This window comes from Pleurodeles waltl, chromosome 2_2 (genome assembly GCF_031143425.1).
Source record: "Pleurodeles waltl isolate 20211129_DDA chromosome 2_2, aPleWal1.hap1.20221129, whole genome shotgun sequence".
Classification (NCBI taxonomy): Eukaryota; Metazoa; Chordata; class Amphibia; order Caudata; family Salamandridae; genus Pleurodeles; species Pleurodeles waltl.
In genome coordinates this window covers 575,430,930-575,443,890 of record NC_090439.1, presented here as the reverse complement: position 1 = coordinate 575,443,890, position 12,961 = coordinate 575,430,930, and the positions used below count along the sequence as shown (strand labels likewise).

General features: G+C 46.7%; 1 protein-coding gene across 3 annotated transcripts in view; it reads left to right on the top strand.

Annotated features, from left to right (window-relative positions):
- Nucleotides 1–12,961, top strand: part of TRAPPC8 (trafficking protein particle complex subunit 8) — a 1,010,076-nt gene that overhangs the window by 768,211 nt on the left and 228,904 nt on the right. For all 3 annotated transcript variants that reach the window (XM_069220084.1, XM_069220082.1, XM_069220083.1), the window contains one exon: nucleotides 179–326. In XM_069220084.1, coding sequence (XP_069076185.1) covers nucleotides 179–326 — 148 coding nt within the window. The remainder of the gene's footprint in view (nucleotides 1–178; nucleotides 327–12,961) is intronic.

Genomic DNA, 12,961 nt, shown 5'->3' with positions numbered 1-12,961 from the left:
AGTTTATAGCAACTAGGTGTATTTAAGATCTTGCTGTATACATTTTGAAGCAGTTGGTATGGTGTTCATATATCCACAGCAAGCTTCTGGTTTAGAATGACATAAAAAGGTTAAATACAGAGATGTGGGTTTCTAAGATTAACATTGTATAAAACAGTTGATTTCTCTCTCTTTAAAGTCATAGGGTTTTAAGACATACTGCTGTTGTGTGTACCAGCCGTTCGCTGAATATACAAGCCACTTCCAGCAGAAGTAATGCCCTTGAAGATCAAGAAAACAAAGGTGGCAGCATGCTGGTGTTTGTGGATGTTGAAAATGTAAACACTGTAAGTTATGATAGGCAGATTGTGGGTTAAAGACAGTTTTATGCAAGTGTATTTCAGTAAAAGTGTATATTTGTATCTTGTAACAGACAGTTCTTCCCAAAGGTTTCTACAGAAATGTTCCCTTGCGTTAGAAGTGGTGCTCTGCCTCAACAAAACTTCAACCTGTGAAGTCAGTCCCTCTCTCCCTTGCACATACACTGAAGCAGAGTGGTGCTAGTAATTCTCTGTGGTTTTGGTACTTGACTTGTCATGACTTATAGCGTTGAATCTTGTAATAATTGTGCAAGCAAAATCTCAGTGCCAGACCCTCATCACCATTGGGTATCCTGATTGGATTTCCACTGCAACTTTGCTGTTGCTAAATTGTGTCCATTGTGTAAAAATGTAGGCTTTTATTTTTGAAAAAGCTAATTTTTGTGAAAAATCCGTTTTGAAACAGCCTGTAGCAGGCTATGTTGTATATTCTTTAAAGAAAGGTTATTTACTAAAAGAAATCTAGTCACCTGAAAAGCATTTCAAAAACTTTTTTTTATTCAAAGGGAGAGAAAAATATGAATGTGTAGTCATATAGGCTGAAGCCTGAAAAGACTGGGTGAAAAACATACTTTTCCTTTAAGGCTCAGACCACTTCCTGTATTCAGTCATCCCCTTTAAGTGGCCATTAGCCAGTTCTTTTTTCTGGCCCTGCTAACAGGATCATGGAGCTCTGAGCTTGTTCTTTTTGAGGTTTTTTCCCTTTGGAACACTTTCAAAACCTGATCATGCCACTTTCGCTGAATGCCTCTTAAAACTGGAACCACATAGTTTCTGTTTCTTGACAGAAAAATATCTTTTAATTTATAAAATACCAACCCTTTTTCTGGAATGACGTAACAGTGTAAGAAAAAAAAAAAACGCCCAAACAGACCCTCATGCTGCCTGTATACTGTGCCTCTTGTCCTCTCATCGTCCTGAATCCAAAAAGATGTTGCAAACAACTTTGAAAGACTTTGAGAAGGTAAGATTTCATGGTCTTCAGGAAGAACTGTATAGACATGAAGAAGTGCCCAGAAGCCCTGAAGGATGTGGTGATGGATTCCCCTCTATCTCTGTTCCTTCCACTCCACTGTCTCAAAGGACCCCCTGCAGAGAAGGTCCAGGGAGAGATCTTGCATCAGGAAAAGAAAACTGACCCGTATAACATTGAGGTCTATGATTTTGGTTTGTGTGCCCCGTCACCACTTGCTCACCTTAAAGAGCTAGCTCGATGTCGAGGAGGGCATGTTTAGGAGACATTCAGTATCAAGGGTCTCATAGTACATCTTTCTACCTTTCTGCTGACTGAGTCTTCAAATAAAACAAGAAGATAGTTCTGTTGTCTCCAGACTCTGACTACTCAAAGTCTCCCTCCAGGGACGTTTTGCCAGTGATTACCTTGTTCTGCCTCAAAGAACATTTCTCAGAATAGGGCCTCTCCAAGACCTTATCGAGCACCATCAGAACTACTGTTCTGCAATTGTCATCTCATCCTACATAGCCCATAGTGCCTCCTTCACCTGAGCTACATAGGCCATTTTAGAAGTTCAGTCTTGTCATCTGACTTCTTGAAATCATTGGTCTAGACACCATAATAGATCTACTCACCGGTCAAGGACTATGGTTCACTCAAGATCCTCTCATTCCACTTACTCTACTACGTCTTCTTCTATTCATCTCTTCGCCAACTGTGAGGGTTTCTTCTGTTAACATTTCTCCACCATCCATAATTCTTTTTGAGAGACCAATAAACCTATTACACCAATACCAATGGCTCAACCTAAGGTTTCAGTCACCTTTGAGACCCTATATCATCAATCTTCTGCTTGCTGTTTACTCCTGTTAATCCCAGGAAACCTTGAACCTGCAATGGAGCTGATCATAGCTCCAGCTTCAGCGAAGTCTACCTCTCCACGTTTGCCAAAGAAGTACGAGCTTCCAGAGTAGGACCGTGTCTTCCTGTTTGCAGGTCCTTTTCTTAACAGTCATAGCGGTGGCAGGAAGAAAACACCTCCCGCATTGGCAGTTTCCTCAGTGCTTCCTGAGAAGAAAAGTGAGAAGATGGATTCAGCAGGAATCTCTGCAACCCACTGCCACTGCTCTCCCTGGATGAAATGATGGGACTCCGTGGGAGACTCATCAGAAATTTCAAGACGAGTTACTTCGAGAAGACAGACAGGACTTCTCAGAAGTACTTCAAGAGGATACCATTGTATCTGACTCTGTGATATACTGCTGCCCACCTACCAGCCCATTTCCTATGTCAGTCTCGCTCTTCGCCAAACATCATTGCTCTGTCTCGCATGTTTAGAACCAGAGGCTCCTCAAAAGAATTTAAGCATCAGTTTCTCAGGAACATCTTTGTTTGGTGCTCATGCATATGATTAGAATGCAGAACATGAAAAGTGAGTTGTAGACTCTAAAAGGTGGCTTAGAGAAATGCAAGGATTACATACAAAATATATTCTTTTAAGCTTTATGACACTGTTCCGTCATTAGACAGTTCAAGCCTATCAATGGCCTCAGGAGTACGATCTACAACATCATCCGAAAACCTTTCAGCTGTGAAAAAACTACAAAAGGAAGAGAATGGCCAGCAAATATCAGCAGCCACAAGAAAGTCCTTCAAACAGTGACTTCCCTTTTCCCCTCTTCTGTTCACCTCTGAAGTAGGAGGCAGCATCAGCAATCATCAGGTAGAGTGAAAAAAGATTAAGCCAGACAAAATGCTGAGTTTTGTAGAAAACTGCTATTCTGTCCATTCCACAAGAAAAAAAAAATGTGTTTATGTAGACTTGTGCAAAAGCCAGCACCCTTTTTGTCAAACATGCCTTAGAACCTATCCCCAGGCACTACAAAAAGGAAAGGGAGTTTTACTCTGCCACCTTCTGGCCCAGAAGAAAGGGCCAACGCAGGGATATTGTCTGATTTTCAAGCTCAGAACTAACAACAAGTTCATAAAGAAAGCGAAGATCCACATGTTTTCACTTCTCCAAATATAATTTCTAGTCCATCAGACGAATTGAGATGATTGACATAGATCTTCATGGATACTTTCACATTTTCTTCATTTGAAAGAATTTCATATTCTTGGTATTTATGATGGGTAATTCCCATTATCAATTTAGAGCCCTGTCTTTTTCCCTAAAACATGCGTCTCTGATTTTTTTGAAGTGCATGGTAGTAAAGGCAGCACAGTTCACAAAAGTGGAAAACTAGGTCTACGACAGGCATATATAGGCTTCCACACCTCGAAAAACCCAGTATCACTTCAACATGACTTTCTTTGTTTCACTGTGTGGGTCTCAGGGTAAATCACTCTTGGTCTACAGCAACTCCAATACAGTCTCCATTGCTTGGAGTCCTGCATTAACACAATAGATTTGAGTGTGTCCTTCAGAGAAGAGACTGTGCTCTATTTGCCTGAAGTGTCAGTCTTTTAAAGGCGAAATGCTGGTTTGCATGTCAGTTCTCAGAACCGCTGGTCTCGAGGACTCATTGCATGTTTCTGGTCCCAAATGCCAGTTTGCGGGTGAGTCATTGAAACAGAGCCTGGAAGACCAGTGGTGTCAGTTATTCAGGCGTTTGGGAGCACAAGTTAACTCTGGCAATTCACTCCCGCCCATGGCAGTGGGAATTGTCAAGTCTTCTGAAGAGTGTCCCTTTTCAGTCATAAGAGCCATCTCAAGCCATCATGACAGATGCTTCTCTCCTAGATTGCGGAGCCCAGAGGAACGGTAGTTAGACTGAAAGTTTGTGGTTATTAAGAGAAGAAATCTATCTCATCAAGCTTCTGGAGTGGAGGGTGATTCATCTGGGCATGAAGTCATTGCAGGCCAAGTTTACAATGCTTTACCTGGTTTTTCAGACAGGCCCCCACAGCAGTGTATTCTCTCAACAAACACGGGAAACACATTATCCAGAACGCTGCTTCTAGAGCCCCAGATCTTACGGAGAAGGTTAATTTCACATCAGAGCAGTCTACCTGTCCGGAATACACAACAGGCAAGCAGGCTTTCTAAGCACGCTAATACAAGAGAACCAAAATTGGGTAGTAAATTACATTGTTTTGCAAACTAGGTTTTCCAGACATCATCTTATTTACAAACTCGGGCAACATGAAATGTCCAAATGTATGCATTCAGAGATTGCCAGATAGGAACTTTGAGAAGTGCACTTTTGAACAGTTGGTCAAAGAAGTTTGTGTACACTTTTCCTCCAGTAGCCTTGATCCTGTCTGCGCTCATTAAGTTAGTGAAGGACAGTACAAGACACGCTCCAAATCTTCGGGTAAGTTGAAGAAAAATGCATATGAATACTAAGCTCCTTCCCGGCACTTGAACCTTCCTGAGAAGGCGTGAGGACGTTGCCATGACTCTCACTCTTGCACCTGAAGTTGGTTGACATTGGAGTCCATCCTAAAGCTTTTCCTGATTCAACCCCAAGGAGCAAAAGGGTCCTTCATCTGGAATTCCTCCGAGTGGTTTACCCCTCTGCACCAGTTGGACTCATCAAAGCTCAAAATGGGATCTCTTGCTGCTCCCGCACTGGCGCTGCCTCTGGCTCCACGATTCATGCTGATTCCCGAGCGTCGACGCCAATGCCAACTTCAATGGCACCGAAGACAAAGTTGTGTTCCACCAGACAGAGATGGTTGGAAAATAGATGAAGGAAAACAAAAAAAGAGAGTAAAAAGATAAGCTTGTTTCTCTTACCCTAATCAATATAACAATCAAATGAAAACAAGCTAGCTACCATTCAACTCTAGTGTCACAAATGCGTTTCCTCACGTCAAAAGAAAAAACTTTAGGTTACTAAAAAGAACCATGACCCTCCAACCTAGTTGGTGGCATGCTTCATCACTGGGTTCCTCCCCAAGATGCCTAGTGCATCCCGGGTGTGCTGCGGTGCTTGATTACAGTGGAGCTGTTTTTTTTTTTTTGTTGTTTTTTTTTTTTTTTGAACAGGTAAACTTGTGGGTGAATTAAAACTATCTCAAGTGATCCCTTGGGTAGGATCAAGCACGGTGGTGTAGACATGAAGTTAGATAATGGTCTCCCACATCCTAGTATTAGGTGGACATGTTACAGCCAAATATGTGTGCCTGCTGAGTCACAGTGGCTTTCTTCAGGACCAGGTTGCTAGGAAAAGCCCTAGTCAGTGGACATATGCGCGCTAAGGCATGCAAAATTGATGCTTAGTGGTTCATAACTTAAAAATATGATAGAGACTTCTAGTTGCATATTCCTTTCCTTAGCATTCCCTGGCTTCAGCTTCGAATCTGGAATTTTTCTGCTGAGCAGTACCTTGCGAGCGCAGTCGGGTGGCGTTGTTCGAATCCGTGTTCGTCGTCCGGCTCCGCGTGGTGTCGTCAGCGTCGTTGGACCCGTCTGTGACATCATGGTCTTCTATAAAGGCACCACCCCGGCGCGTGTACAGCAGTTTTTTTTTCCATCCACAACGGTTAACCGCAGATCCGGAAAGAGCTACCCTTTTTCTTCGACAGTCGTCAAGGTTTTCGGCTTGATTGTTTGAACATGTCTTCTAAAAAGACTGGATTCAAACAGTGTGGTGCATGTCATTGCACCATGTCGGTCACAGATCCACACAGAGTGTGTCTCTGGTGTTTGAAGAAGGATCACGACTCAACTTTGTGTTCTGACTGTTGGGCCATGGCTCCGAAGGCCTTGAGGGAGAGATTCCTCTAACGTCTAGCGGTGCAACTCCGAGGTCATGGTCCCGCAGTAGGAGATGGTCGTGGCACCGCAGTAGGAGGAGGTCGCGGCACCGCTTCCGGAGCCCCAAGTCCTCTTCCTCGCATTCAAGGTCATCTGATCATTTAGGTAAGAGAGGAAAGAAGTCGTCTAAGCGAACTTCGACTTCGCCACGCCCGTCGGCTGACGAGGCGTCTAGGGAACGTCGACGTTCTGAGCGTAGCTCTGCGGAGCTGTCGCCAGGGCTGACTCCACGTCTTCCCCCTTTTCCGAGGACCGGTCCAACCCCCGCTCAATTAAAGGAGATTTACAAGCCATTGTTTTAGAGTGGTCTGCACCCTCGGGTGGGTCTTTGGGCCCCCTGGGGTCAGCAGGAGCCCTATCGGGTTCGACATCAGTGGCTAAGGCCTCGGCAGCAGATCTGGACCGGCGCCGGTCCCACACAGTCGACCTCCTCCAGCGCCGGGTCCAACATAGACAGTTCCTCCACCACCCGTGCCCACTGGTGGTAGCCCCATCCTCATTCCGGATGATCCGGAGCCGGGGCGACATCGTACTACGCCAACCCCAACGGCGCCGATTAGGCCCAGATCATTGCCTGCGCCTTATTTTGAACAGCCAGGCAGAGGAGAGGAGAGGGAGGGGTCTGAGGACCCTTTGGAGTGTGAACTGGAGCATGAGCAGGACTGGTATGAGGATCTAGGGGAAGCCAGTGGACTGGACACGTCTCCAGATACTGGCATGCCCTCTCCTCCTAACGAGGCTACGGAGGAGGGAGCTTCTTATGCTTTGGTGGTGCTTAGGGCAGCTGAGGTCTTGGACCTAGACTTGCCTACAGTGTCAGTCAGGAGAACTCTCCTGACAGAGCTGCTTCAGCCGGGGGTAACTACATCACCTTCAATGAGGCCCTAACGGATGTCCTTCTGGGAACATGGTCCAAACCCAGCACAGGGGTTCCTGTGAATAGGACAGTTGGCCGCCGCCATAGACCTGCTCCAAATGACCCTTGTTTCCTTACCTAACACCCCACCCCGGAGAGCTTGGTGGTCCAAGCCTCCACTTCCTGTGATGACTTCCCTTCTGCTCCCCAGGATAGGGAATCCAAAAGGCTGGATCAGCTTAGAAAGAAAATGTTTTCTTCCTCTTGCCTGTTGGGCCATTTTTCCCCATACTTTATGGGATACGGTGGCACAGTTGCTGCCCCAGGTCCCGGAGGGCGTGCAGGACACTCACCAAGGCTGTCAAGGATGGGAGAGATGCAGCCACGTTTACAATCAATTGTCGATTGGACACAACCGGCTCGCTGGGTAGAGCGATTGCGTCGACAGTGGCCCTATGTCACCCCACCTGGCTACGTTCAACTGGCTCTTCAGGGGATGTCCAGTCAAGTTTGATTGACATGCCCTTTGATGGCTCTCGCCTTTTTGGTGAGAAGGCAGACTGCGCTTGAGAGGTTCAAGGATTCTCAAACTATGGCCAGATCCTTGGGCCTCTCAGCGCCAGCTCGACAGCAGTCTGTCTTCCGTCCCTTTCAAGGCTTCGGTAGGGGCGCAGTACCACGCCAGCCACAACACAACCACTATCCCCAGGCTTCACACCATCCCGGGAGAGGACGTGGTTGTGATACTGTCAGACCCACAGGGTCTGACCAGCGGTCGGCCACCACACAGCCCCCCTCCACTACGCCCAAGCCCTCCTAGTGTAGTTCTGCAGGACCATATCCCTCCAGTTGGAGGGAGGATTCAATTTTATCTCCCTCACTGGCATTCCATCACAATGGACAAATGGGTCTTGCAGATCATACAGAAGGGCTATTCCCTCCCCTTCCAGTCTTTCCCTCCATCTGTCCTTCCGACAAAAGAACAGATGATGGAGGACCATTTGGTTTTGCTCCACGAGGAAGTTACAGCTCTCTTGTCCAAGGGAGCTATAGAAAGGGTCCTGATGTCAGAAGTAGGCAGTGGTTGTTATTCCCGCTACTTTCTGATTCCCAAAAAGAACAAGTGCCTTCACCCTATCCTGGATTTAAGGGACGTCATTCTCTTCCTCAAGAAGGAGAAATTCAAGATGCTCACTCTTGCTCAGGTCTTGTCTGCCCTAGACCAAGGAGACTGGATGGTAGCGTTGGACTTGCAGGATGCGTATTTTCATATCCTCATTCTGCCCACCCACAGGCGTTACTTGCGGTTCAAGGTTGGCCACAAGCACTTTGTTTATCATGCTCCCTTTCGGTCTCAACAGTGCCCCCCCGGGTGTTTACAAAGGTGATGGCGGTGGTGGCAGCTCATCTGCGCAGGTCAGCGATTTCAGTCTTACCCTACCTAGATGATAGGCTGTTGAAGGCTCCGACACCCCCGGCTCTCGTCACCCACCTCCAGACGGCAAACCCCCTGCATTCGCTGGGGTTCACTATCAATGTGCCGAAGTCACACCTGACTCCCTCTCAGAAGCTCACTTTCATCGGAGCTGTTCTGGACACAGTGAAGTCTCGGGCCTATCCTCCTGAGCAGCAAGTCCAGGATATTCAGGTTATGAAATCAATGTTTCGGCCTCTATCCTAGATTTCGGTGAGACAGACTCTGAGGCTGTTGGGACTCATGGCTTCCTGCATCCTATTGGTCAAGCATACCAGATGGCATATGAGGGCTCTGCAGTTGGACCTGAAGTTTCAATGTACACAGCATCAGGGAAATCTTACCGACGTAGTTCAAATCTCGGAGGGACCTGCAAAGGATCTGCAGTGGTGGTTAGTGAACTGTGATTGGGTCAAAGGCAGACTCCTCTCCCTTCCCCAACCAGATCTCACAGTAGTGACAGATGCGTCACTTCTGGGATGAGGGGGCCATCTGGGAGAGGTGGAGATCAGGGGTTACTGATCTCCGGCGGATTCCGGGTTCCATATCAACTTGTTGGAGCTTCAGGCGATCCGGCTAGCATTAAAAGCATTTCTTTCTGTTGTGAAAGGGAAGGAAGTGCAGGTGTTCACGGACAACACTACCGCAATGTGGTACTGCAACAAGCAGGACGGTGGTGGGTCGTGGACCCTTTGTCAAGAGGCTCTGCGTCTCTGGGCATGGCTGGAACAGCAGGGCATAACCTTGGTGGTTCGACACCTGGCAGGTTCTCTGAATGCCAGGGCGGACAAACTCAGCTGACGATGCTTAGCACATCACGAATGGTATCTCCATCCGGGGTTGGCGCAAGGACTCTTTCAGCAGTGGGGAGAGCCTTGGTTAGGTCTGTTTGCCTCTGTAGAGCATGCGCAATGTCAGCAGTTTTGCACGTTGGAGTTTCCAAGGCGGCTATCGCTAGGCAACGCTTTTCATCGTGAGTAGAGTTCAGGCCTCCTGTACGCCTTTCCGCCCATACCACTTCTGCCTAGAGTTCTCAAGAACATCAAGAACAACCGGGCCCAAGTAATCCTAGTGGCTCCGGATTGGGCACGGAGAGCCTGGTATCCAAAGCTTCTCAAAATGAGCATCAGTCCTCCAATCAGGTTGCCTCTTTGGGAGGATCTTCTGTCGCAACAGCAGGGGAAGGTTCTCCACCCGAACCTGTCAACTTTGTGGCTTCATGAGTGGAGGCTGAGCCGTGACAGTTGATGGTTTATGACCTCCCTTCCGAAGTCTGCGATCTCAATCTGGCAGCCAGGCGTCCCTCTACTAAGTCGATTTACGCCTTCCGGTGGAAACGTTTTGTTTCATATTGTACAGAGAGGTCTATTGATCCTCTTTCTTCTCTATCTAATGTCCTTTTGTTTATTCTATCTCTCGCCCAACATGGTTCCTCCTTAGGGACTCTCAAGGGCTATCTTGCTGCCTTATTGGCTTTTCTACGCTTGCCCAACCAACCATCTTTGTTCAAGTCACCCACTGTACACAGATTTTTAAAAGGGCTCGTGCATATGTTTCCACCTGTGCCTTTTGTCATGCCCCAGTGGGATCTTAATCTTGTTCTTACTTTTCTAATGTGTGCTCCTTTTGAGCCTTTACATAACTGTCCTCTCCGGCTGCTCACTATCAAAACAGCCTTTTTGGTGGCAATTACATCTGCCAGGCGAGTGAGTGAGCGGCAGGTTTTATCATTGAAACCTCTGTATCTCAAATATATCCTTAAAAAGTAGTCTTCAGAACTTGTGCCTCTTTCCTCCCGAAGGTGGTGACCCCTTTCCATCTGGGTCAAAATATCACCCTGCCCAACTTCTTTGCACCACCACATCCCTCTAAGGAAGAGGAGCGTCTCCATCGGCTGGAACCAAAAAGAGTGTTATCGTTCTACCTTGACCGCACAAGAGTTCCGGGTGGACAACCAACTCTTTGTGGGATACGTTGGCGCAGAGAAGGGTTGGGCAGTACAGAAACAATCCATTTCGCGCTGGGTCGTTCTCTGTATGAAGATTTGCAATGCTTCGGCCAAGAAGCAGCCACCAGAGGGCTCACTCTACCAGAGGAAAAGCTGCTACCACTACGTTAGCTTGTGGCGTGCCAATACTTGACACCTGCCAAGCAGCAACATGGGCTTCCTTGCACACATTTGCAAGACACTACTGCCTGGATAGCCAGGTGAGAAGAGAGGGGCATTTCGCCCGCTCGGTCCTGCGGGACTTCCTGGTGTGAAATATATCCTCACGACCCACCACCAGGAGTTATAACTTGGGTATCTATTCTAAGCTAAGGAATCTGCAGCTAGAAGTCTCTATCAGATGAATAAGTTACTTCTCTTCGGTGACAAATTATCTGCTAGAGACTATATAGCTGCAGATTCCTTACACCCACCCAGGCCTCCCCGCTGTGTGGAAATATATATGCATCATGTTTTGGTATTTTTGCCTTTCTTAAGGGCATATCTTTTTCTTCAAACAATCAAGCGTTAAACTAAAATGTTTGTTGGTTCTTCCATGACTCTGCGCTTCTGGCATGGGACGTTGTGGAAAAGAACTGACGTACTCGCGTCTGTGGTGCCTATATAGAAGACTGTGACATCACAGACGGCTCCAACGACGCTGACTACGCCAGGCGGAGCCGGACAACGCACACGGATTCGGATGACACCACCCAACAGTGCGCGCAGGGTACTGCTCAGCAGAAAAATTGTGATTTGAAGCTGACGCCAGGGAATTCTAAGGTAAGGAATCTGCAGCTACATAGAGTCTCTACCAAATAATTTGTTACCGAAGGTAAGTAACTTGTTTTTTTCACCAACCTTCTTGTAATTTCCAGTGAATATAATAGAAAGCATTATTCAGACAATCATAGTAGTACATAGCGTGAAAGAAATTGTGCAAAGCCAGTGCAGCTTGCGCGTGTCATGCAGATGTGCAAATCATGCTTCAGCACACTTCTCTGTTCCAATTAACACACTTGTGGTAAATACACACTATCATCCTACCACACAAAGCAAACCAGGCTTCAGACTGTGAGATTGCATCGCATAACAAGGTTTATTGTGGAAAATAAAAGTAATTGTGTAGAATGAAACATATCTGTCTGTCAAATCGTTGACCTAATTACAGATACCGCAGCACTCGAAGAAATGTGTCAAAAAACAAGTCCTTGAATAACGTTCAGTGGTAGTAGGTTCTTATATTTGAAGACATCGGCATATGTCCATCAAAGAATGATCGTACCATAACCACAGGCATCATGTTCAATTAGAAGAACATCGTTGTAAAGGCAAGCCAACACATGTTACATCAGAAAGTGACTGTCTCAAGGCTGCAAAATATATATGACAGTTTTGGTAGCAGTTCCTTGTCCCGAATAATTTGAGGATGATAACATGATCAATAGAGTGTGGGGGTCAAATAAGTGAAAGCTGCATGCCATATAGAAAAAAAGGTTTTCCAGTGTGTGGCCCATTGTGTCAGTAAGAGAAAAGATAAGAGATAAAAAATAAATGGTGTGAAAAGGAATGTAAGAAACACACCTAATAAATAGATAGGTAGTTCCAAGTGTGCTATATCAACGTAACCTGGGTGTCATTTTGTGACGTGATAGCATTAAACATCCACTATATACATTGTTTTATCGGTGCCCCGTCACCAACATAAATGCTAATCAAGTGCATACACACATCCAGAGGTGCAACATAGGAATAGTGAGAAGATTGCCACTACAGAGAGACTCCTACTACTTTGATCCTGTTTTCACAATACTATGAACAAGCCTCCTTACGCAATCTTGAGACTCCCTCTTGAGGTAGTGATGGCGACTGTCTGAGGGGAGGAGGTAAGGTGTTCCAACCTTTTGCTGCCAGTTATGAAAAAGATCTTCCTCCAGCTGAGGACTTCTTAATGCGGGGTATGTTGGCAAGCTACTGCTGGCACGAGCAGAGAGGTCTGGAAGGGGAGTTCCAGGTGATGCAGTGGTTGAGGTAGCGAGGTCCGCTGTCGTGGAGTGCTCTGTAGGCATTTACTAGGAGTTTGAAGTTGATCCTCTTCTAGACACAGAGCGATTGGAGGTTTTTCAGGTGTTTTGTGATGTGTTCTTTTCGGGGGACGTCTAGGACGAGTCTAGCAGCGGCGTTCTGGATTTGTTGAAGCTTGTTCAGGTTCTTCTTGGAAGTTCTGACATAGAGGGCGTTACTATAGTCTAGTCTGCTCGTGATTACGATGTGTCACGGTTTTCCAGTAGTCGATTGGTATACATCTGAAGATCTTCCGTAGGAGTCAGAGGGTGTGGCAGGGGTGGAGGCGACGGAGTTGATCTCTCTGGTCGTGGTGAGTGTTGAGTCGAGGATGATGCTGAGGTTTTGTGCGTGTTCAGTAGGGGTGGGGGGACTGCTGAGTGTTGAGGGCCACCAGGAGTCATCGCAGGCTGTTGGGGAGGGTCCCAGGATGAGGAACTCAGTTTTGTAGGAGTTCAGCTTGAGGCAGCTCTCCCTCATCCAGGTGGCGACTGCTTCCAT